General features: G+C 48.6%; 1 protein-coding gene across 3 annotated transcripts in view; it reads right to left on the bottom strand.

The window, feature by feature from the left end:
- Afap1 (actin filament associated protein 1) overlaps positions 1-23,197 on the bottom strand; it is a 114,288-nt gene that overhangs the window by 44,324 nt on the left and 46,767 nt on the right. For all 3 annotated transcript variants that reach the window (XM_060365434.1, XM_060365436.1, XM_060365435.1), the window contains exons 4-6: positions 17,511-17,619; positions 14,676-14,887; positions 12,026-12,205 (exon numbers count right to left, since the gene is read on the bottom strand). In XM_060365434.1, the coding sequence (XP_060221417.1) occupies positions 12,026-12,205; positions 14,676-14,887; positions 17,511-17,619 (501 nt within the window). The remainder of the gene's footprint in view (positions 1-12,025; positions 12,206-14,675; positions 14,888-17,510; positions 17,620-23,197) is intronic.

The following is a 23,197-nucleotide window of genomic DNA, read 5'->3' on the forward strand; positions in this document are numbered from 1 at the left end:
GGAGAGCAGGTGTAGGTGCCCAGTTACATGGCCTCGGGCCTGGGGAGGAGATTCAACTTGGTCAGTGAAAGGAAAGATGGAAGGACTGCAACGTGAGGAGAGGGACTTCCGCTGCCTGGCTTTCACCTTGGCAGAATAATGAGCTGTTCTGAGCCTCCTTCTCCTCCTCGGAACACAAACGTCATGTTTTAGATGCTTCCGATCTTTCAAGTTTGTGTTGAAAATTCAACAGCAAAGCAGCAGCCTTGGAATGGGAAGGTTTTGGAAGGCAGCAGGGTCAGGAGAGCTGAGCCTCTGTGAACCGTTCAGATCTCAAAGAAGAGCTTCCGGGCCTTTTGTATATGGCACACGGAAACAAAGACTCTATGAAGCAGAGCACAGGCCTTCACTAGTCTGCCAGTCTCCCAGCACCTGGATCATGGACGTCGCACCCCTAGAAGTGTGAGGTAAATTCCTCTTGTGAATGACCCAATGTGAAGTGTCTTGTTAAAGCAGCACTGAAGGACTAAGCCCCCGTGATGGCTACTTTCAATTGTTAACTTGATACAATGTACTTTCCAGATTGCTACCTTCAATTGTCAACTTGATACAGTACAAGTCTCAAGGAGAGATGGTCTAGAACAGATGGGCAGGTCTAGGCAGAATGTTCTGATTCCTTTAACTGAAGTGGGATGGCCCAGCCATTGTGGGTGGCACCATTGCTTAAATTTGGGACCTGGACTATGTAAGTAGAGGAAAGGGTCTGAATGCAAACATGCAAGCAATCCATTGCTGTCTGCTCTTGACCATGAGGGCGATATGACCCTCTATTTCAGGCTGCCTTAACGTCCCTGAAACAGCAGAACTGTGAGCTAAGACACATTCTTCCTCCTCTAAGTGGCTTTTATCAGAAACAAAATAAAGACTCCCACTTCTACAGACCAAGTCCCTCAGACAAGGCCCAAAAGTGTGTGCTTTGTTGTTGTAGCAAGAAGGAAGTACACAGACACAAAAGAAAAACCAGTGTGTGGCATTTGGGTGAGCCCTGTGCGGGAACTGAGAGGAGGGAAGGTGCAGTGACTGCACAGGGGGCAATGGGGCTGCAGAGGCGGGGAGGGGCTGGGCATGCAGGCACTGCCTAAGGAAGCAGCAGCCTTTGCTGGCAGACTCACTCAAGATCTGGGCACACACTCCTGTATTTCTGTCTTCAGCACTGGGGTTTTGAGAAAGACAATACAGGGGCCACAGGAGAGGAGCTTGAGCCCAAAGGCATATCTCAGTCGGGGCTCAAAATAAGTACAGTCGCAAGTAAAAACAAACAAAAAAACAAAACAAACAAACAACAACAACAAAAAACAATGCTCCCAGCCATAGTGGTGAGCCTCACAGGGAGAGGGCAAGCCAGAGAACAGAGGCAGAAGACCAAGCAACACTTCCCCTCTCTATCCTACACTTAAGGGTAGTTAAAGAGGAGAAATCGGGAGACCAAGCGTAATGGGACAGAAAGACAGGATGCAAGCAAGAGGAGTGGCCTCAGGAGCAAGGAGAGGGGAATCCAGGAAGGAGGGGGGTAAAGAATGGACAACAGCCAGGCAGCCTGGAGTGTGTGTGTGTATGTGTTGGTGTGTGTGTGTGTCTTGACAATGGCTCTCAACTTGTGGGGTTGCATATCAGATATCTTAAATATCAAGATATTTACATTATGATTCACAACCATAGCAAAATTTCAGTAATGAAGCAGCAACAAAATAATTTTATGGTTGGGGTCACAACATGAGAAACTGTATTATAGGGTCGCAGCATTAGAAAGGTTGATAACCACCGGTCTAAGGGAAGCAAAGGGCAGAGGAGGGCGACTCCCCCTCTCTGGCAGGAGGAGTTGCACAAAGGAAAGGATTCTCCTTTCTGAGTACGGGGCAGGTGGGGGCTCAGGAAAACTGGTCACACTAGGGTTTGAGCAAACTCCTGTCTGATTTGGCTCCCTCAGTGAATCAGGAGGACAGGGCACCTGTCACCAGCTTTGTGGCCTTGGGGAAAAGAAACAAATCATTCCAAACACCCACTTCCTCTCTAGCAAAGGATGGGACTGAGAAGCCCCATCTTGCAGGACGATGTCCAAGACAGCATCCAGCATAGACACCTTCCCAGGTGACAGCCTTGGTGACATCAGGGCTGCCAGTGGTGTGAGCAGCCTTTCTGCTCATGCTGAAAGCTTGGGCCACGGCCCTGGACTAGTCACAGGGGCAGGAACTGCCAGGCTATGGGTCACAATCTAAGTGTCTCCTCAGGCACTCCCTGAATGGTCATTGGTTTCATGAGGCCCAGTGGTATGAAGTCGGCACATGTGGGACTCACAGCCTTCATCTCTGCAGTCGGCAGTGGCTCTTTTAGAATACCGTCGTTCTTCTGGGGACTAAGCTGCATCAGGGTTCAAACCCAGACTCCCAGGCAAAGAGAAACCCCAGTGTCCCAAGTCTGCATAGTGGCAGGTGGGTCAACCTACGCAGCCAGCCCCAGTCACTGCGCTGGTGATGGCATCTGACTGGGGTCCGTCCCAGCAACTTTGCCACTCAGCTTTCCCAAGAGAAAACAGTGACGCCCGCACTTGAGAAGGGAAGAAAACGAAAGAGGCTGAAGCCTCGCCGCAATGTGCTCCTCCCAGAAATCTTGCCTTCCCCAAGCAGCAAGAGGGGGAAAGGGAAGCTTCCCTCACTCCCATGCTATGTCCCTCAGGCTCCCCTTTCTTCTCTTGCCCCAGGCAGTGACTAAATCTTCAAGTGACAGGAGCATTTGCACAAAGGACAAGACTCTTCTTTCTCTGGGGAAGGAACATACTGGAAGGGGAAAATTCTGATCTTTGTGGTTCAAGTCCAGCTCCCCCACTCACCATCTAAGCAACGCTGAACCTCTTACAAAGCCTTACTCTCTTTAGCTAAAAAATAATACCCAGTCCCGCTGGGAAAGGCTGTGGTAGGCACCCCCGCGTGGTAGGCAGCCGAGAAGCGTCCCAGCCAGCACTTCTATACCAGGCCTCCGGTAACCTCATCTTGTAATTGTAGCTTTAACTAAGGAAATTGGCTACAATTACACAAACAACCCTGAACTTGATGAGTTTTTCATTCTCACCAAAGCCTGCACTCCAGAATGTGGCTGTAAAGGTGTGGTCTGGAAAAGCTTTGCTGTCTTCCGTTCTCTTTGTTTTTCCCTGCTCCTGGGAGAACTGTGTGGTAGCATGGTTTCACCTATTCCTACCAGCCCTGGTAAAGGCAGGTGTTATGGGTATGCACCTGTGTCTGCTTGTCTGTGTGTGCACATGTGTCTGTCTGTACGGCTCTCTCTCTCTCTCTCTCTCTCTCTCGGTGTGTGTGTGTGTGTGTGTGTGTGTGTGTCTGTCTGTCTGTACATGCATGCTGGTCTGACTCTGGGTCTGCCTGTCTGTGTGACTCTGTGTATGTGTGTCCGTCTGTGTAACTCTGTGTGTCTGGGTGATTCTTGTGTGCTCCCTCAGGACATGTGCATTCTCTTGACTCAGTACAGCTTGTCCTCCAGAAGGCAGTCTTGTCTCTCCTCTCCAGGCACCCTGCTCCAGCCACCTGCTATACATAAACTGAGTCTTAAATGTCTCCAGAGGCCATATGTTGAAGCTGGGTCATCAGCCTGGGACTTGACTGGGAAGTGATGAAACTTGAGGAGATGGAGCCTAGTAGGAGGAATTTAGGTCAATAACTTGAAGTAGATATCATGACCTCACCTCCACCCACTACTGTCTTCCTAACTGCCCCAAAGTAAGCAGCTTCCTCTGCCATGGGCTCCAGCCATGACCGTAACCCTGACATAAGCCTAAAAGCAACAGAGCCAACTAACAATGGACTAAAACACTGAGCCAAAATAAACTTGCCCTCCTTCAAAGTGTTTCACTCAGACATTTTGTCACAGTAACAGAAGACTGGCTGACCTGCTCCTCAAGGTCTGAGCACTTTCACGTCTTCCCAGAGGCAGCTAAGTGTTGATTCCTGAAAGCTGCTCACTGGATCTGTTTTACACACATTGCTTCTATGCACGGACAGATGCTTAAAGCAACAACTTTTTGTTTTAAGACAGGGCTTACTATGCATCTCCGGCTGTCCTGGAACTCATTATGTAGACTAAGCAGGCCTCGAACTCACAGACAGGCACCTCTCTTGCCTCCCAAGTGCAGAGGTGTGTGTCACTAAAGGTGTGTGCCACTATACCCAGCAGCACAACGTTTTAAGGTCTTAATACAGGGGGAAAATGCAATGAAGACAAACTAGACTTGATATTTTCTATAAATATTTGTTTAATGGAACCAATAAAAAAACATGGAAAGAAAAGAGACTGTCACTACATTAAAGCACAGAGAAAAAAAAAGCCAGCTGGCATGCGCACATTTCAACCTCTTTCTTCCAGACCAGGCCAAGCTTTCCAGAGTAAGAAGATATGACCTGGCCATCAGAGCTGGCTCATGACAACCCTTTCCCAAGCTCCCATGAGTCCACCTCACACACTTACAACACCCAGAGTGCCATCTCTGCTTCGCCCAGAACTCATGTCTCTCTCACCTAGAGCTCAGGTCTCTTGTGGGGCAGAGCCATGTTGTTACACAGTGCTGGGATGGGCATGCAGCAACCCAGAGGGACCCAGACATCCACCTGGGGCAGGCCAAGAGCACAGAAGGCAGCTTGGCATTGTGAGACTCTGTCTTTACCTAATCTCAAGACCAACTTGTCCAGACCACAAAGAAAACACCCAGAGAGAAGGTGAGCATGTCTGGTCTTATTTCTACAGGGTTCCCAGCCATGTGAGAAATGAGGCTGCTTTATTCAATGTCCTCTGAATCTCCCAAAGGTACCTGCAGGGTCCGTTCCAAAATAATAAATGAAGGCCCTGCCACTCAGGGTACTTGGTGCCTGGTGGCTTTTTAGTATAAGGTCAAAGTGTACTTAAAAGAATGGGATTCAAATTGAAAAATCACAACTCCTCCACACAACAAAATACTCTGTGGTATTTTTGTTTGCTTTTAACTCAAGCCCTCCACCCCAGAAACACAGTCTCTGCACATTTTTATGGAAACCTGATCATGCTGCTTCTGGGAATGCTGGCTCATGTCTTGTGTTTGACCTCTGCACAGAGGCTCATGTCTGCAGCTTCTATACACACATGTACATTCATGCTGGTAGACACACACACACTCACACATGCTTCTGGCAAGGGCTGAGGATGATGGATGTAACAGGCAAACAGAACACATGGCTCTGCTCATGCTTTCTGCAGAAGGGGGAACAGCATTGCGTGCAGGTCAAATGCTGCTATGTGCTTAACCTACTTTGCAAAGGCAAGTGAGTTCTAGCTGAAGGATTTTAAATTTTCCTAATAAAGCTATTTCCAAATGTGTACACCTGGATCATAAACCCTGTCCAAGGCTTGATAACAGTAGACTTGGATGGTAAGATACTTGTTTGTAAAATGAGACTGGAAAAGCATTTTCATAGGGACTCGGACGATAGGAACTTAATGCCCAGGTAGACACCTAGGATCCTAGGGTGTGTTCCCGGGGCCCCAGAGTTACTTGATAATACATTGCATTAAAAAAAAAAAGCAAGCAAAAGATTTAAAAAACGAAAATAATAATTAAGTGGAAAGTAAGTCATATTATAGAAAAATCAGCCGATCCAAAAGTTTATTTATTACATAACTGAAAAAAACAGGAGCTTCTGCCCAGACAATGAAGAGGGTGCATGGCATTTCAACATCACCACATAGAATAGCACATAAAACCACCACCCTTGCCCTGACAATGCAAAACAAGCTAGAGAAACCAAAAAGCTCAAAACCAAAAACCAGCACTTTTCAAAGCCATCTGAGCGTAGGAATACAGAAAAGCCACCATGAAGGAACCCTAAAGATGAAGGAGTCTAAGAGAAAAAAGGCTCCTCCTGGCTGGGGAAAGAGGCTCCTCTCTATAGCTGTACCCCTGGCTGGCAGTAGATGGGGGAAGGGAATGACAGAGCAGCCCAACCAAACTCAGGTGCCCAAGGGCCTGCAGGAGCTAATTCTCACCCCTCAGCCCTCCTATCTTTCCTGAGAGGATAAGGAGGAAAGGCAGGCAGGGAGGAAGCAGAGCCAGAGTCCTGAGATGCAGGGTACTTCATTCAGTGCGAGGTGTCTGTTTTGCCAAGAAGTCCAGAGTGCCCATCAGGAAGGTTCCGGCTTCCAGGATCAAAGGGACGCCAATGTCATAAGCTGAGGCTGAGCCTAAAACAGAGAGTCTGGTAGGCTAGACCTAAACAGTCCCATAGGCTGCTCCAGAAAGCTGGCCACTGTACGAAGCACATAGAGACCTCAGGTCTCTTATCAGCTCTCCAGTCCCCTGCTGTGCCCCTGTGAAAACTCAGCACTCATTCTGAAAGCAAGAGTAGTAAGAAGCAAAGCAACATGGCCACAAGTCTATCATGCCCAACGACAAGGCATAGACAGGGTTACATCTGGTTCTGGGGAAATGGCAGAGGACATCTCTGTGGTTTCCTTCTACATATTCCAAAGGCTATGCAGACTCCTGGGGCAAATTCGGAAGCAAACCTAGAGATAATTAACCCCAGTACTGGAATGAGCAGACACTAAAACAGCTATGACAGATATGCTGAAACAAGCAACGAAGCAGAGGGTGATGCACAGACCAATGGGATTTCAGACAGACATAACAGATAATGACGGGAAAGTGCTAGAGTGGGAACTAGAATCCAAGATTCAAGTGAGGATGAGGGTATGCTGGGCCAGATGCTCCCAAAACGGTGAGGCAGGTCATGAGGAGCACGCAGCCGGAGGGCCACAGAGGTGAAGACTTGGCCCGGCTGCTTCAAAGCCAATGAAAGACAGATGGTAGACAAGGACCAAGAAGGCGGCCCCTCTATGGCAGTACCACAGGGTCACCTGCTGAAAGCTTAAGGGTAAGGCAACTTTAGACTCTCCAATGGCAATGACACCAAACCTGGGAACAATGGCTTCTAAGGGAGCAGAGCAAGATGGCTTACACACCACCTGGAAGTCCATTCTCAGAAGGCCTGCACTGTAGGAAATGGGCTTTCAAATTCTTCTACTTGATGAAAATAGAAGTCTTACTTTATGTTTAATTGTGTGCATCGCATGTGCCTGTGTGTGTGTGTATGCACATGAGAGCAGATGTCCACGGAGGCTACAGGTGACCGAGCCCCCTGGAAATGCAGTTACAGGCAGCTGTGAGCTACCTTATATAGGTGCTTCAAACTGAACTTGGGGCCTCTGCAAGAGCAGTTTGTGTGCTTAACCACTGAGCCATCTTTCCAGCCCCTCCCACATTAAAACAAAACAAAACAAAACAAAACAAAACACCAACTTCTTTGATGTAAAAGGAAATGGCGCAGGACAGAGGCTCACATCTGAGTGGAGAGACCCAGCATATACCCACTCTGCCTCTCATCCCCTCCTTGGCGGGAGAACCAGGAGTTCCTGGTTCTAGACTCGAAAACAGAAGTTCTCTGAGAAAAAAGAGCTAGGCGGAGAGGCATATCTCAGTCCTATCTGCATAGAACAGCATTTGGGGTCTTAGAAAAATACAAAGCAAAAAACCCCATAAAGACCTTTAGGCTCACAACAATTCTGAATTATTCTGAATCTTGTTTTTAAAACCTCCACCACCTCTGTGGCTCAGCAGGTAAGGGCACCTATACTGCTCAGACCCAAGAAGCTGGGTTCAGTCCCAGAATCCCGCAGTAGAAGAGAAATGACTGTTGTCCTCCGGCCTTCAGAAGAAGTTAAAATCATGGTGCTGCTAAGGTAATTCATCCAATGATAGATCTGGAATAAACTAGTCTATCTTAGGCTCTGCTAGGCTGAGAGTTAAGATTCTATGGCTGAAACCCTTTTGTCACTTGACTTTCATTGTTTTATTAGCATATATTAATGTTAATTATACATAATAGATTTCTTAATGAGCTTGTCACACATGCATATAATTTTTACCATACTCACCCTGTTGTTGCCCTCTTTTGCCCTCTCTTCCCCTCTCCTGCTGCTCCCTCCCTTCCTAACTCCTACTTTCCTATCTTCTCTTCTTGGGACCTAATAAATTTTATCAGGGTTAGCTACAGAAACATGAGCAGTAACTCACAGGAGCACAGGCATGTTATCAGTGGTACACAACAGAAGAGAATGCCACTTCCTCCCCAGGCAGCCATTAACTGCTTGTAGATCCTCAGAAGGAGAGGGGGGCATCACATCATCCCCTCGGGTAGACCTTAACTATAAATCCTCAAGGAGAAGTGAGGGCTCTGTGAGTCCCTCCCCCCTCCCTCTAGATCTTCCAGCCTTCCCAATCCCTCTTCCACAATGTTCCCTGAATTTGAGGGGGTGACAAAGACACCCCATTAGGGCTGAGGGCCACACAGTCATTTTGACTGTCACTGCTAGGGCTTCTCATGCTCTGGTTCTGCAGAAATAACAGCACAAACATTAAATAGAGTAATCAATTCAAACTCTTCAGAAAAGAGATTTTTCTGCCTTGTATTATTTACTTCCTTTGTAAGAAATGCACTAAAATTAAAATTCTTGCAATTAACTACCATTCATGACTGGAGTCATCATGCTATAATTAGCTAAGCGCCTCAGTTTGTGAGAAGCTCACACGTGGGGAAGTCGGATATGAGGTTATTTCACTCCATCAGCATCTTGGAAGCACGTTGCTTCACTGGTCTGTTCACCAGATGCTCAAGGACTCAGGGTGACATCATGTCAGATGTATGGCGGTTAGAAGGGAGCTAAGCATGCTGAGTATCTAATGCTGTAGAACAGAGGGTGAGCAGGACCCTCCCCAGGCTCAGGGTAGCCCTACCCAGCTTTCCTTACAGAACAAAGGGCACTAAGCATGGAAAGGAGAGTCCAGACAGCCAGGAGAGAAACTCAGATTTCTACTAGTCACCAGTAGACCAATCACAACTAGGTGATTTCAACTAGTCACCAGTTGCTCACTCCACAACTGCCCTTTCTCCTTTAGTGAACAGACAGGCTAAGATCACAGGAGGAGAAGGTAGAGGGAGAGGAGTAGGATTAGGATACATGATGTGAAATTCACAGAGAATCAATACAAATTTAAAAAAAATCAGGAATAAAAAAAATTTAGTTGCCCGGCATGGTGGTTCATGCCTTTAATCCCAGCACTAGGAAGGCAGAGACAGAGGGAATCTCTGTGAGTTTGAGGCCAACCAGATCTACAAAGTGAAAATCCAGGGCTCTGTTACTCAGAGAAACCCTGTCTCAAAAAAGTTTTAAAAAAAAGGGGGGGGAAACACAGCTATCTATCATTTATTCAAACAAGAGCAAAGCTTCAGCCAAATCAGAAAACTGACCTTGATGGATCACTGCAGATCCATCATGCAGATTGCAGCATGCAGCCTGATACTCAACCTCTCAGTATTCAGATGAAACCACTAAGAATGGCAGGGGATGAAGAGGCCATGAGCATCTGGGTGACTAGTGTGAGGACCCACATAAAAAAGTTGGGTGCAGCACTGTGTGCCTGTGACCCCAGTGCTGGGGAGGCAGTGAGGTGGATCCCTGAGGCTCATTGGACAGGCAATCTAACTTGTCTCTGTGAGTTCTAGGCCACTCACAAGAGGGAGGCCCTGTCTCAGAACAGCGAGGTGGATGGTGCCTGAGGAATGGCAGCTGAGGTTGTCCTCTGCTGCTTCCACAATCACATGTTGCAAGCATCTCTCTCTGCCCAACCTCCCCCCCCACACACACACACATGCACACACATGCAGCATAAGTCAACAAGATGGAGAAGCTTCTATAAGCCTTGAAGGCTCTGGAGCTCCTGCAGCGATCTGGGTTGGCCTGCAGCATAATCAAGCTCTCAGTCTGGAAGGCTACACAATTCTCAGGAGAGATTCCTATGTCTGAGGCTTGCAGAAGAAGAACCCCCAGCCCACCCATCCCCCCCCAAAAAAAAACTCTCCTCAACCTCAGTGTCACAGATTTCAGGCAAGCCACAGCCACTGCTGACAGACTGAAACAGGCCACCTCTGTGTGATTCTCTGGGCAGCCAAGAAAGCATCATCACGGGCCAGGAGTCTGACTGTGTGTTCCTGGGAGCCACGAGGAATCAAGGCTAGTGGTTCCCCGGATATGGTGTTTGATAGTTCATCTTCACTGTTACCTTGCCAGGTTTTAGAATCGCCTGAGACACAACTCTGGGCATGTGTTTGGGGATGTCTCTAGGGAGGATTAACTGAAGAGGAAAGGGGGCTGAAGGCCTAGCTGACCTGAGCACCAAGCACTGCTTCCTGGCTACAGACGCACCTCACACCTGTCACCACGCCCTCAACACCATGATGGACAATAGCTTCAAACGGTGAGCTGAGATAAGCCCTCCCTTCTTTAAGTCCATTTTGTCAGGTTATTCTGTAACAGCAGTGAGGAAAGTGGCCTATAAACTGCATGTCACAGGCACCATGATCATAGATGTTCAAATGGACGGCACCACCTTCCAGCCCTGTCCTCACCACGGACTGTGATGAACCAAAACCTGGGGAAGATAATTACACATGCACAGCTCCTTCCTAGCGGCAGGAGGAGCAGCTGTGGTTATAGAATCACTTCCAAGGGCCATGCGGCATGCAAACCCAAAGGAACCCTGAGATTGTATTTGCTTTAAAGGGGTGGTTTATGGTTTTATGACCTATACCAGATATTGTTGCTGTGAGAATTGTTTCAGTGTACTTTTCCTTCCGGATACCATGACTAGCATGCATGCTGAGTGACAGTGAGTTCCAAGCTCCAGCAAAGCCCAGAGGCTTAGGCAGCATGCTCATCCTGTTCAGGCAAAAGCCAGGGTCAGAGCCACCATGCCCACCCTGTTCAGAGGTAAAAGCTGGACCAGCATTTTAAGAAAAATTTAAAACTGCAAAAGAGACATTTCCAGACTCAAAAAGAAACAGTAGAAATTCTAGGGCTTAAAACTAGGGACCCCTCAGCTCCAATACAGCAACACTAGGAAGTACAGTATCGGAGCTGTGATGAGGTCACAGGATGGAGCCCTCATGGATTAGCGCATAGCAGAGGCTGCAGGTGGCCTCCTCGCTCTTTACCGCATAGGACAGTGAGAACGTCTCTGCAGTGAGACCAAATCTGCAGACACCTTGACTACCCTTTCCAACCTCTAGAGCTCAGAAGTAAATTGCTGCTGTTTAAGGCCACTCCAGCTAGGGCATCTCAACCCAGCAGCCCGGGTGGAATAAGACAGATCCTGAAATCAAAATTACAACACAGCGGCAGAGGGACCAAACAGATCAGAAACAAGGAAGACACGGCAAATTGGAGGAGACCAAGAAAGAAATAAGCCAGATCAAAAGAGAATAAGAGACAGAGAGAAGCCAGACCAAGGGGAGTAAGGGTCAGAGAGTACAAAGTGAGAAGTTCTCACATTTAAGTATTATTTCTGGGAATATAGGGTGGATCAAAGCAATACTAAAAAAACCAACAGGACAGACGGACAGCCTCCTGTGACAGACAGCCTTCTGCAGCAGGGAGTCAGGTAAGTGGAGATTCAAACATTGAGTGTTCATTATCAAAAGCAAAACAGGGCCTGGAGTGATACCTCTGCTGTTCAAGGCTAAGACATACAACCAAAACTTGAAAACAAATAACAAAAACAGAAGGATGGCTCAGTGGGGAAAGGCATGCACTACCAAGCCTGATGATTTAGGTTTGGACCTGGAGACCCACAGAGTGGGTGTGGGATAGAGAATCAGTTTTCACAAGCTGTCCTCTGATCTCCATGTGCCTGCCATGCCTCATGTGTAAGCATGTGTGTGTATGCCCATGTATGTGTGTATGGGGGGGATCAAAATTAAAATGTAACTTAATTTATTAAAAAAAAAAAAAAGACAAAACTCCTAGCTTGACCTATCCGTTCGGGGTTTTGACAAATGAACAAGGGCCTAGGAAGAGGTCTGGAAGTGAAGGTGGCTCAGAGCCAGGGCAGATGGCCTACCTTCAGCCATTGCTCAGCCTGCTCTTTGCTCTGGACGGCGAGAACCAGAGGGTCTGTGCCTTGCTGGGTGATCTTCAGCTCATGTTTCTTCTTCTTGCTGTCCCTCGGGGTGTACGTGATGCTGCAGCCTTGCAGCGGCAGCTCCATCTGAGGCTGCTGGTCCTTGGAACTTTTATAGCACTGCACAGAACACAACAGCCCAATTAATGCCTTGAGGACATGTGACCAGAAACCATGCAGAAACCCAGCACAACCAAGCCTCATGTGTTGGCCAGGCTTCAGGAGGTACTGGGACAGAGATGATGGCTCAGCAGCCAGCTAACAGGTGTGATTCATCAAGAGTCTGCTGCCTCCTCATTCTCCTACATCTGGCGGACACAGGTGTAGAGTGTCCAGGACATGACTGAAAAGACACTGATTTATCCTGTGCTCTACTGGAGCATCTTCATGAAATTGAACTCACCTTTATGTAAACATGAGACATATGAAAGGACTATTAAGTCTGTTGCAACTGCATAGACTTGTGGGCAGACAGTGTAACAGTGAAGATGCTTGGAGCTGAAGAGATGGCTCAGTACTTAAGAACACACACGGCTCTTGTAGAGAACCTAAGCTTGGTTCCCAGCACCCACATCAGTTGGCTCACAAGCACCTGTAACTGCAGTACTGTCTGGAGATCTGGGAAGAGGCAAGCCCAAGCTGCCACCAAACAGGGACTCTTCCAAGGCTGCCACTAAGAGCCTGAACAAGGAAGAGCAGACAGGACTCAGTTCAAGTGACACGCATCAGGAGCCCACAGGCTCTGGAGCTGGAAGGCCCCACTGAACCTGCCCCATGAGGCTGACCTTGACTCTCTGAGCACTAGATACAGGTGGTCCTGGGTAAGAAAGGTGACTTGGCCTCAGGGTCCCTTCAATGGAGGAAATTCTAGCTACCCATCAGCTAGAGAATGAGTGCTTTAGTATGGAGGGAGGGAGCACCTGGGTGGGTGCAGAATTGTCTGGGCATGGAAATAAAGGCCTAGACACGGGATCAATAAAGTAGGTAGCAGTGACACACCCGGGAGGCCAGGCAGGATGCTCAAAGAAAAAGCATGCTTTCTCTCATCTGAGTAGTTGAATCATGAGTTATCTCTGAAGGAAAGTGACACACACACACCACCACCACCACTACCAGACTAGCACCAGCAACAACAAAACAGCTACTTTAAGACAAATACGGTAGTACTTGCCTATAATCCCATCATTCAGAATTAGGGAGGATTCAGAATGGAGGAGGATGGAGGAGGGAGGATTGAGAGCTCAAGACTAGCCTCGGCTACATAGAGAGTTTGAGGCTAACCTGAGCTATATAGCAAGGCTGTCATAACAAAGCCAAAATCAAATAGAAGACCAAGTTTCATCTTGCATTTTGTCTTGCATAGTGTTTTCCCTTGTTTTCTATTTGTTTCTTCAACAGTTGAGCTAGTGTCCATGGAAGCTGTTACCATCACGGGGCAGAGAGAGGGATCTCAGAGGAGGTCAAATTGCAGAAGAAAGCAAGGGAGAAGGAAGAGGACAAATGGGTGTGGGAAAGGAACCTGGAACCTGGGCTCCAAACCGCTGACTCTGCACCAGCACCGAGGCTGCCTGCATTGGGCATGAAGGTGCTCTTTCACATGAGACTTGAATGCATTTTAAAACATTTTATATAGCATATCACCATTTTGCAGCTATTGCATCAGATTATAAATAAGGGCTATGTTAATATTTTTCATGCTTTAAAATCCCTGATGGCATCATTTTTGGCATAAAATTCAGGCCACACATGTGGAAAAAACATGGACTCTGTTTTAAAAGGCTGAGCAAAAAATGAAGCACATACAGTTTCCTATGAGCCTACGCAAGTTAAGATTCCCAGAATTCACTGGGGACCATGATCTCTCTCTTACAGTGTTATCTGCTCCACTAAATGTGTGGAAACAGAAACTCAGATTTTCTGCTTTAATGACTCACTTTTGAGTAATTGTTTCCTGAGGTTAATTTGAAAGACAAAAGGCAAAAACCATACAGCGAAGCTCCTGACCCAGTGACCAGCCTGGTTTCTAAAGGAAGGGGGTAGGAATGTAGTCTCCAAGGCTGCTTCTCCTTCTCAGAGCCCCCATGGGAGACGTGTGGCCAGAGCTCTGAATCTTCTCCACCCTGCTTCTGGACTGACTCCACCTTCCTTTTCTACCTCAAAAAAAAAAAAAAAAAAAGAAAGAAAGAAAACACCCACTCTTTTGGGGAAAGCTTTTGGATTTCCAAAAGTCGTCCTTTTCCTCTGTCCTCCCCTAGGCGCCTCCACAGGCTCCAGGCCTCTGCTGTGACCTGGCTGGGAGGAATTTACTGACTCACTACAAATGAGAAAGTCTATCTTGCAGTTTCTGGCAAGTCTCAACACTACTCATTTCCACTGACACAAGCCACAGGCCCAGCAGGGTGGAAGGACTTGGGTGTGGGGGAACCATGAGCCTTCCCTGAAGAGGAGCCAGCCAGGCTGGGCTAGGCAGGGCCCCTGGCTCTCAGCAAGGTCTCAGGGCTTGCCTTCCCTGTGGTAGCATCTGCATGTACCAGCTGCCTTCCTATACTTCAGACTGTCAATGGTGGCATAGCCCCGCTGGGCTCCTCACCAGCAGCTTGGTGTCCTTGATGACGCAGAGCAGCTTGGTCCACTGGCCAAATCGTTTCTTGCGCAGCAGGAAGGCGCAGATCTTGGCGTCTTTCACCAGGTCCATCGAGGCCTCCTCTGAAGGCCACTGGTGCCGAGTTTTCTTCCCTTTTCCATCCTCCTCCTCTTCATCATATGACTCATAGGAACTGCTCATGGCATCAGAGTCATAATCTATGGAGGGGAAAATAACGGAGGTGAGAAGCCAACCTTCCAGATCACCTCACCTGGCTGCATTTCCAACCACAGTGGAAATGGCTTCAGTAAAAAATGGCTTCCCTCTCTGGCCCTGAGAATAAACTCTCCAAGACTCGGGCATGAGAACTCAACAAAATGCTTCAAACGCAACAACTGAAACACTGAGACTTGTTTTAAAAATCTCTAGACTCTTCCACATAGGCAGGATGACGTCACCCCGGTGGCAGCATTAGCTGCACTCTTGCCTAGGGTGGCCACTCAGGAACCTTGTTCATGTAGAGTCCTCTGCTCCTGGCCTTGATTAAATACCTCCCAAGCCTTCCTGCTGACACTGCCACCCACAGACCCTTCAGAACACTTGGCCTCCACCAGAGGCCACCTCTCCCCAACGAGTCACCTTGGTTCTGTGGAGGGTTAGGTCCCATTTTTCCGACAGAACAAAGCTCACTGGAGGACACATGAGCTCTCATGTTACAGTTTCTCCACACATATCCCAATGATCTCTCTTCCCTTAGGCTCTCTGCACATACCACGAGCTGCTGAGATACTGTGTGCTCATGTTTTTGCCATTTTATAACTTTCTCTGACTGGTGCCATAGGCTCATGAGTGATTCCCAGGTACTCGCATGCTGAGGCCTTCAAGCTAACATGACTGCTTCTGGAGTTGGCTCTTTGGGGTTACAATTCAGATGAAATCTGTTACCAATATGGCTATGACCTTAAGTATAGAGTCCTAATCCAATGGGGAGTGGTGTTAGAGAAGGGCAAAAGGAAAGACAGAAGAAGAAGGGAGAAAGAGAAAAAGCTCCTTGTCAAGACAGGGCTGAGGGTATGGCCAGAGGGAACACCTCTAAGTTAGGCCACTGTGAGACAAATCACTGGTGAGATAGACTGAAAAATTCCAGCATTTCCCAAGAATTTCAGCATTCAAGCCTCGGGGGCTGAGGGTGATTTGTGGCAGCTACCTGAGCAGGACAACACAACACACTGGGTCAAAGGCCCTTGTGACGTCACATACGGCCTAACAGACCCGTCACTGTGCACACAGGTCAGCACTTCACGGCGAGCCGTGAGCCTCAGGAAGGGAGAGCATCTTGTTGCATGTGATAGCTATCCCAGCACCTAACACAGGGGCAGGGGCTTGGCGGGTGTGTGGTCAGAGAAAGAAGAGTGGTCACATGGGTTCAACCGCACACATGCAGGTGCAGACAGGTTCTTCAGAGGGACAGTGGCACATTCCAGCCTGGGCAGGTGGGGGTGGAGGTGGCGGACACAGCTCTCGAGGGAGTGGTAACAGGCCTGAAACTATACTGAGGATGTGAGAGGAACTACTCTATGCTGCATTGAGGGTGCAGAAACGAGGGTTTCAAGTTACACACCAAGGAGAGAGAATGCTTGACAGGCCAGGCTCCTCCTGCCATCCTCAGACCAGCAGCCTCTCTCTTTCCTCTCTCCCCTCCTACACACTGGCACATGACTGCTCCCAATGTCTGCATCTGCCCAACACCCCTACTTTACATGGCAGCCAAAAAGGAACATTTCAATCTTCATTTTTATAAGAGTTAAAGAATTAAGCCTTGAATTCACCCATTTTCACATACAGTTCAAGGGCCTCAAAGCCCAGTGACTGTGTGGACACCATACGGCAAGACAAAGACATCACATGGCCTCTGTCCCGAATGTGATGGAGGAGAGTGCACCATCTAGAGAGGCTCACGCTGTCACAGACGGGGACCTAAGAGCCAGTTGTGCCAGATGCTGGAGAAGGAGATTGTCACCCAGCCCCTGGAGAAGCTGCTGGCAGCCAGCTAGTAGTCTAAGAAGAGTGCTAGAAACAAATGCGTCCTGGGAAATGACACACTTTCCAGAGCATGTGGCCACTTTGTGTTGGAAATGGTGTGGAAGCCAGTGAGGAACACGTGGCAGGTGGCAGAAGACAGCACTGCTAGCCTGTGCTCTACCCTGCCCTAGGAGCCTGCTACAAAGACAGCTTGCACTAGGATAGAGCGTTGGCACAGCATCTATCCTGACACTTAACAAGTTGTAAACAACTATTTTGCAGAGGTACGTGAGCGATGGTTCATGCATGGAGATCAGAGGATGACTTGGAAAATTCATTCTCTCTTTCCACCACCCGAGTTTAAAAGGATGATTATTGAGGTCAGCATCAGGAGCCAGAGGACCATGACTTCAGCAGAAATTGTCCAGTAAAATCTTCCCTCCCCACCACAGGCAGCCTGGCAGAAGCCTCAACCTACAGGGCTATGCTCTGCGAAGACCAAGAGAGAACAGGGTGGGGTGCATATGGATGTGCCACAGACCAAGTCTTGACCGACCTCAGGGTACCACCTCATCTGCCCACATCTGGCTCTGTGGCACAAGGTACCTCTGACTTGACTCACCAGAAGCTGTAAGAAAGGACTCCTAGGTCTCCCTTCCCTCAAGCCGCTCCTGTATGCATTGCTTTCCTTAGGTCCCAGATCCATGGCTCGTACATTTCTGTGGTGATGGTCAGCCCTGTCTCCTCCACACCCAGTGCCTTGGCTCAGCCCCACTCCTGTGAATGAAGAAACCACCCTGACGGGCGGCTGCCACTCACTTGAGGTGATGTACTCTGGGGCTTTTCCAGGACTCAGCGGCACAGCTTCCTCATAGTAACCCTCCGGAAGAGAGGATGTCGGTAAGGGCGGAGGCCCACTGTCAGGAGGCTGAGGGCAAAAGAAAAACCGTTCTGGATTAGAATGGCTGCTGGAGATTCACCAGGACCTGCACCACTCTTCCTGCTCATGTCCAATCCCCAGCCTCACCCTGGCTGGTCATAGAACACTTAATTCTCACAGGTACCTGGAGGAAGTCCCACCTTTCCAGGGGGACATCTCACCTGACCACTATTGGCATACACTGTGAGCCATCTGAAGCCTGTCCTCAAATCCATCTAGGTTGACCCCCACCTGCCTTCTGAGGCCCTCTCCAGCTGAGACAGGGCCTGTGTGGTCCTCTTCATCCTCATAATGTTCCCTAGACACACTATAGCAGAGTTCCCCTTACAGAGCGCACCAAGAACAAAGGAAATGTGTGTGGATTCCCAAGGATTCCTCTCAGTACTGGACAATGGGGCTGAAGCCCTGCAGGTCCATGAAACATACCCAGCCTGCCACTCTTTGGAGGCCGCGTCTGCTCCTTGCTTAAGCTATCCCATCAGAATTCCCTACAGTCTCAGGCTGTGCCAGCATCTGTGCTACTACCACCAAAGAGCCGGAGTCCTCAGACTCAGCCAAACCAGATCCTACCAGCCTGCAAGATGCAGCTCAGATCCCCTCTTCCTGAACTTTCCTCACAACTAATCCCTGCCAGCCTCTTCTGTGACATCTGCGGAATCCTGCTGGCCATTACCCTTGCTGGTCCTTTCGCCACGAGAAAAGGGCAAACGGAAGGAGGTCTGATGCACCAGGCCCCCCTGCTCCTTGCCTGGCACTGATCCACAGTTTCATTGCTCACAGGCCCCAGCAGTCAACCTGAACGGGAGCCCTGAAGGAGGCCAGCAGTAGCCTCACGCTGGACAGCTGCAGAGAGCAATGCCGGAAGCTAAAGCAGGCTGCTCAGAATCAGACTCGCTTTTGCCATGGTCAGGTTTTCAGACACCCTGGCATCTACTAAAGACTGTTTTTCGTGTTCCCTCCTCCTCTGTGCACAGCTAATCCACACTCTCTGTTCTGTAAATAATCAGGAAGTGACCGAGTATAAGTGACAAGCTCCATCCAGCTCGAACACATTGTGGGCTTTGTTTTAATTCTTATTCAAACCCTCCAGAATGTGACTCTATCACTTTCCACTAACTCTGAGTCCAAAAAAATCCTTTGTGGGTGACTAATGTCCACTGCACACCCACCCTGCTTCCTCCTGCAGCTGGAGAGAGGATTGATTCCCAGTTCAACTAGACAAATGCTTATTACCCAAGCACCCAGACTGGTCCCCTGCAGAAAACAGCTTCCATTCCCTCCTGTCTCTACCTTGTTCCCTGGGTGGTCACCATGCTGCCATCTACCCATAAGTTAAAGGACCACCTTTGTAGGCAGCTGTCACTCACTGGAGGGATGTTTTCCAGAGTTGTCCCAAAGCTCCTGCTGACTTATCCAAGGCCTTCCTGTCCTCTTTAGGGGACTGTCCTAAGAAGGGACCCAGCATGCTGTGCTTGGCACCCAGGGAAGATGGCCATCCAGCCTGGAATCCGGTGGCTGCTTTGGGGATCTATTTGATCCTCTGAGTACTTTGTGAGAAGATGGAGATTTTGCCTTCCTCTGAGCATGAAACTGAGTGCTCAATCTTTGGACTGTTTCAAAGAGCGGAGTCAAACTGATGTTTGTCTGTATCCAGGTCAGACCTCCCTCCAAGGAGTTGTGAGTAGGGAAGAGGTGAAAAAGGCTGGTGGGTACTGGAAGGGGGGTTATGAACAGACTCGGTCAAGCCACCAAGGACACAGGCTTCAGACACACTTTAGACCTCACGATTTCACCTCTAGAAACACACAGGAAGGTCCTTTCAGCCAGTGAGAGAAAGCAAACACAAAAAGTTCAGCAAGAGTTTCTGGAAAAAATATAAGCAACCATCAGAAGAAGAACCGTGGCCAGTAAGATGGCCAGCAGATAGGCACTTGGAAGGCATGTTGGTTTGCTTTCTGTTGTGTGGTAAACACCATTGCCAGAAGCAGCTTAGGGAGGTTGCTCTTCTCAACTGACAGCCCACGGTTCACCAAGAAGAAAAGTCAGGGCAAGAACCTGGAGGCAACAGCTGATACAAAGGTCCTAGGGGGATGCTTCCTGGCTTGCTCCCCATGGCTTGCTCAGTTTGCTTCCTTATGCCAACTGCCCAGGGGTAGCACCGCCCGCCGAGGGCTAGAATCTTCCACATCAATCAAGAAAATGCCCCACAGGCTTCCCTGAAAGCTGATCTTATGGAGGCATTTTCTCAATTGAGTTCCCCCTTCCCAGATGACCACAGCTGTGTCAAGGTAACAAACAACAACAACAACAAAAACTAACCAGTACCCTGTGCAAGTCTGACAACCTGAGTATGATCCCCAGAAGCCCCAGAGGAAGGACAGAATCTGTCCTCTGACTTTCCTGTGCATGTTGTGGCTCATGTGCCACGATCACACACAAAAAATACAAAATTGAAGAAAAAAACAGAATGCCCAGATGCACTGCCACACACGGCAGTGCAGCCTGGAGTCACTGACTTGAAAATCCCCAGTCAGCACCGCTGAGTGAAAGACCGTGGCAGCCCTCACCCTTTTCTAGATCACCTGAAAGTCTCTGCTCAGCAAAGATGGCTGCTCAGCAAATGTGTAGACACAAAGTTGCCTTCCTCACTTGTGTCTGTACAGCTTACATTTTAAATACTTACCACTTTGAAAAAAAATTATTTCATTTTTGATTGTGTGTGTACATGCCCACCTGTGTGTGCCATACATGTCAGTGCCTGCAGGGGACAGCACAGACATCAGACCCCCAGGACTGGAGTTACAGGTGGATATGAGCCCCTCATTATCAGCATTGTGATGTTGAGCAGAGAAGGGCTAGAGGGAGGGGACTGAGAAATCAGAAGAAGAGGACAGAGTCCACACCACCACATCCAGGCCTCCTGCTTCCTCGGGAGAGGCATATCTCCACACCCCCATCTTACCTAACACCATTACCCCCGAACACTCTCCTCTCACCTGGAGCCCTGTGCCTCTCACCGTTTCTCTGCCATAGCATAACCTCACACATCCTGTAGGTCTTCGCATGAGAAGCACCAGAGAATCCCCAAAACTGCCTCTACCTGAGAAACCACTTTCTGACTCCAATTCATCCATATTGCTTTCCTGGTTCCAGGAAGTCAAATCTAGAGGAATAGATGACAATTATACAATCTGAGGTAAGAAAATGAGAGTTCCAGCGAGATCCGCCCCACGGCGGCAGCAGGTATGGCAGCACAGCTCACACGCTACACATAATCTTAGTTTCCCTGGCCGGCCACGGGGATTAGAATTTGGAGATTTTTTTTTTATGAGTTAAAAAACTGAAATCAATAAATAAGTGTGTTTCAATCCTAGAAAGCTAAAATCAATCAATTAATCAACCAATAAATGTATATTTCAATCCTAACACGAAGAATTCCAAGTGAACACCCAGTCTTGGCAGACAGTCCTGAGACCGAGTTCACCATTCCACCCACTCACTCTCTGACCTGCTGCCTGTGGCACAGTTACTACACAGCAAGACCCAGAACACATTTTCTTATGTTTTCTCAGGCTTAACCTATGACAGTGAAGAAACAGAGCCACCTGGAGCCAATGCCCATGTGGAAAAGCGGAGGAGACAGCAGGAGTGGGATCCACCTGCATGCCTGGATGGATGCAAGAGAAAAATGCCACCAGACTACACGGGATGACACGCTGAGATTCTGGGAAGACAAGAGATGAAGGGGAGTGTGGGGTTCATGTCCACCAAATGGCTATACAAAGAGTCAGTTGCTCCGGGTCCAACTCTGTAACTTCCAATGCCTAACTTCAACACAAAGCATCCCATAATACCATCTGTCAGACAAAAATAAGGGTGCCACGGGGACTCAGGGGCTTCTGGAAGGGTAATGTGAAGGCCCCAGGCTCAGTCAGAAAGGCTGATTCAAAACTTTGGTATTTCACAGGGCAAAGAATGGTGGCTGTCAGAGGACAGGTAAGGGAGAGCTGAGAATAGGTGGTGTTTAGTGGGGACAGAGAATTTGGGAAGATAAAATATATGGAGGTAAGGTCAACTAATGGCAACCAGCTGCACACTTAAGAATGGCCAAGAAAGCTGGGTGTGGAGGCAGAGGCAGGTGGATCTCTGTGAGTCTCAAAGCCCACACTCAGTGACACACTTTCTCTAGCAAAGCTACCCCTCCTATACCTTTCCAAACAGCACCACGGACTGGGGACGTGTTCAACTGCCTGAGCTGTGGTGGTTTGACTAGGAATGGCCCTGTAGACCAATAAACTTGAAAGCTTGGTCATTAGGGAGTGGCACTCAGAAATGTGACCTCGTGGACTAGATGTGTCTCAAGCCAGGCCCGGTGGTTCTCATTCCCTTCCTGCTGCCTGTCAATCCAGGTTTAGAACTCTCAGCCATCTCCCCAGCACCCTGACGACCTGTATGCTGCCATGCTTCCCACCATGACAAAAATGGACTAAAGCTATGAACTGTAAGCCAGCCCCAGTTAAATGCTTTCCTTTATAGGAGTGGCCATGGTCAGAGTGTGTCTTCACAGCGACAGAGCCAGCCTATGGCTGCTTCCACATCACAGACCCCTGCTAAGCTGGTGGCACTGAGGAACAGAAGCATTTATAGATCACTACAGTGAACTGGCTTCAGAGCTGCTGCAGGCATCAGCCAACACCAGCACACATGGGGAATCTACGTCCAGTGAAGGGTCTGCCCATCCCAAAATCTCAGCACCCACTGCATACCAAGTACGACTAGCTTGTACAAGAGCTGCACATGTCAAGAAGTGACAGATCCAAGAGCTGTCCAGAAACTGTCACAGAACTGGTCCTGTTACACTTATGCCTGCACTCACAGGGCTCCAGAGGTCCCCATTCTCATGTCACCATCCCCAGTCTCTCAGGAGCACTCACACTGGCTGGTGAGGCATATTCATCGTGCAGAAGTCTCCAGTTCACACAGCCCACCCCGGGCGGCAGCCATGTTTACTTGGAGGTGATTTTCGAGCATTTGGACACTCCTTGGTTTTCTGAGGATAGCATCTATGTTACAAGGCTGACCCTTGGCTGGCATTAGTAAGCAACGTGAAAAACAAAGAAAAGAAGCTGGGTGTGGCGGCAGCACACACCTTTAATCCCAGCACTGGGGAGGCAGAGGCAGGCAGATTTCTGTGAGTTTGGTGTAAGCCTGTCTGAAAAGAAAGGAAGGAAGCAGGACCACAAGTCATCTTCGAATACTTAAATTTTAATTGACTTGAAAAATGACAAGAGATAGCAGTTGCAGAATGCTGGTGTGTTTAGGGTACACCAAAGAGAATAAACAGATACTTTTTATTTCAACAATCTTCTTTAAGTTGTAGTAAGTTTCATTTATGTTGCTGTGGTAAAATAGTCTGATAAAAAAGGGGGGGGGGAGGGTTCATTTGGCTTCAGTTCCAGATTCCAGTCCTCGGCTGCCTGCCTGCTTCTTCTTCAGCCCCAGCATGATCGGTACATGCAAATTACAGCCAAAGCATCACTCCATTTGCCCCTGACCCAATTCCTGA

This window comes from Meriones unguiculatus, chromosome 12 (genome assembly GCF_030254825.1).
Source record: "Meriones unguiculatus strain TT.TT164.6M chromosome 12, Bangor_MerUng_6.1, whole genome shotgun sequence".
Lineage (NCBI taxonomy): Eukaryota > Metazoa > Chordata > Mammalia > Rodentia > Muridae > Meriones > Meriones unguiculatus.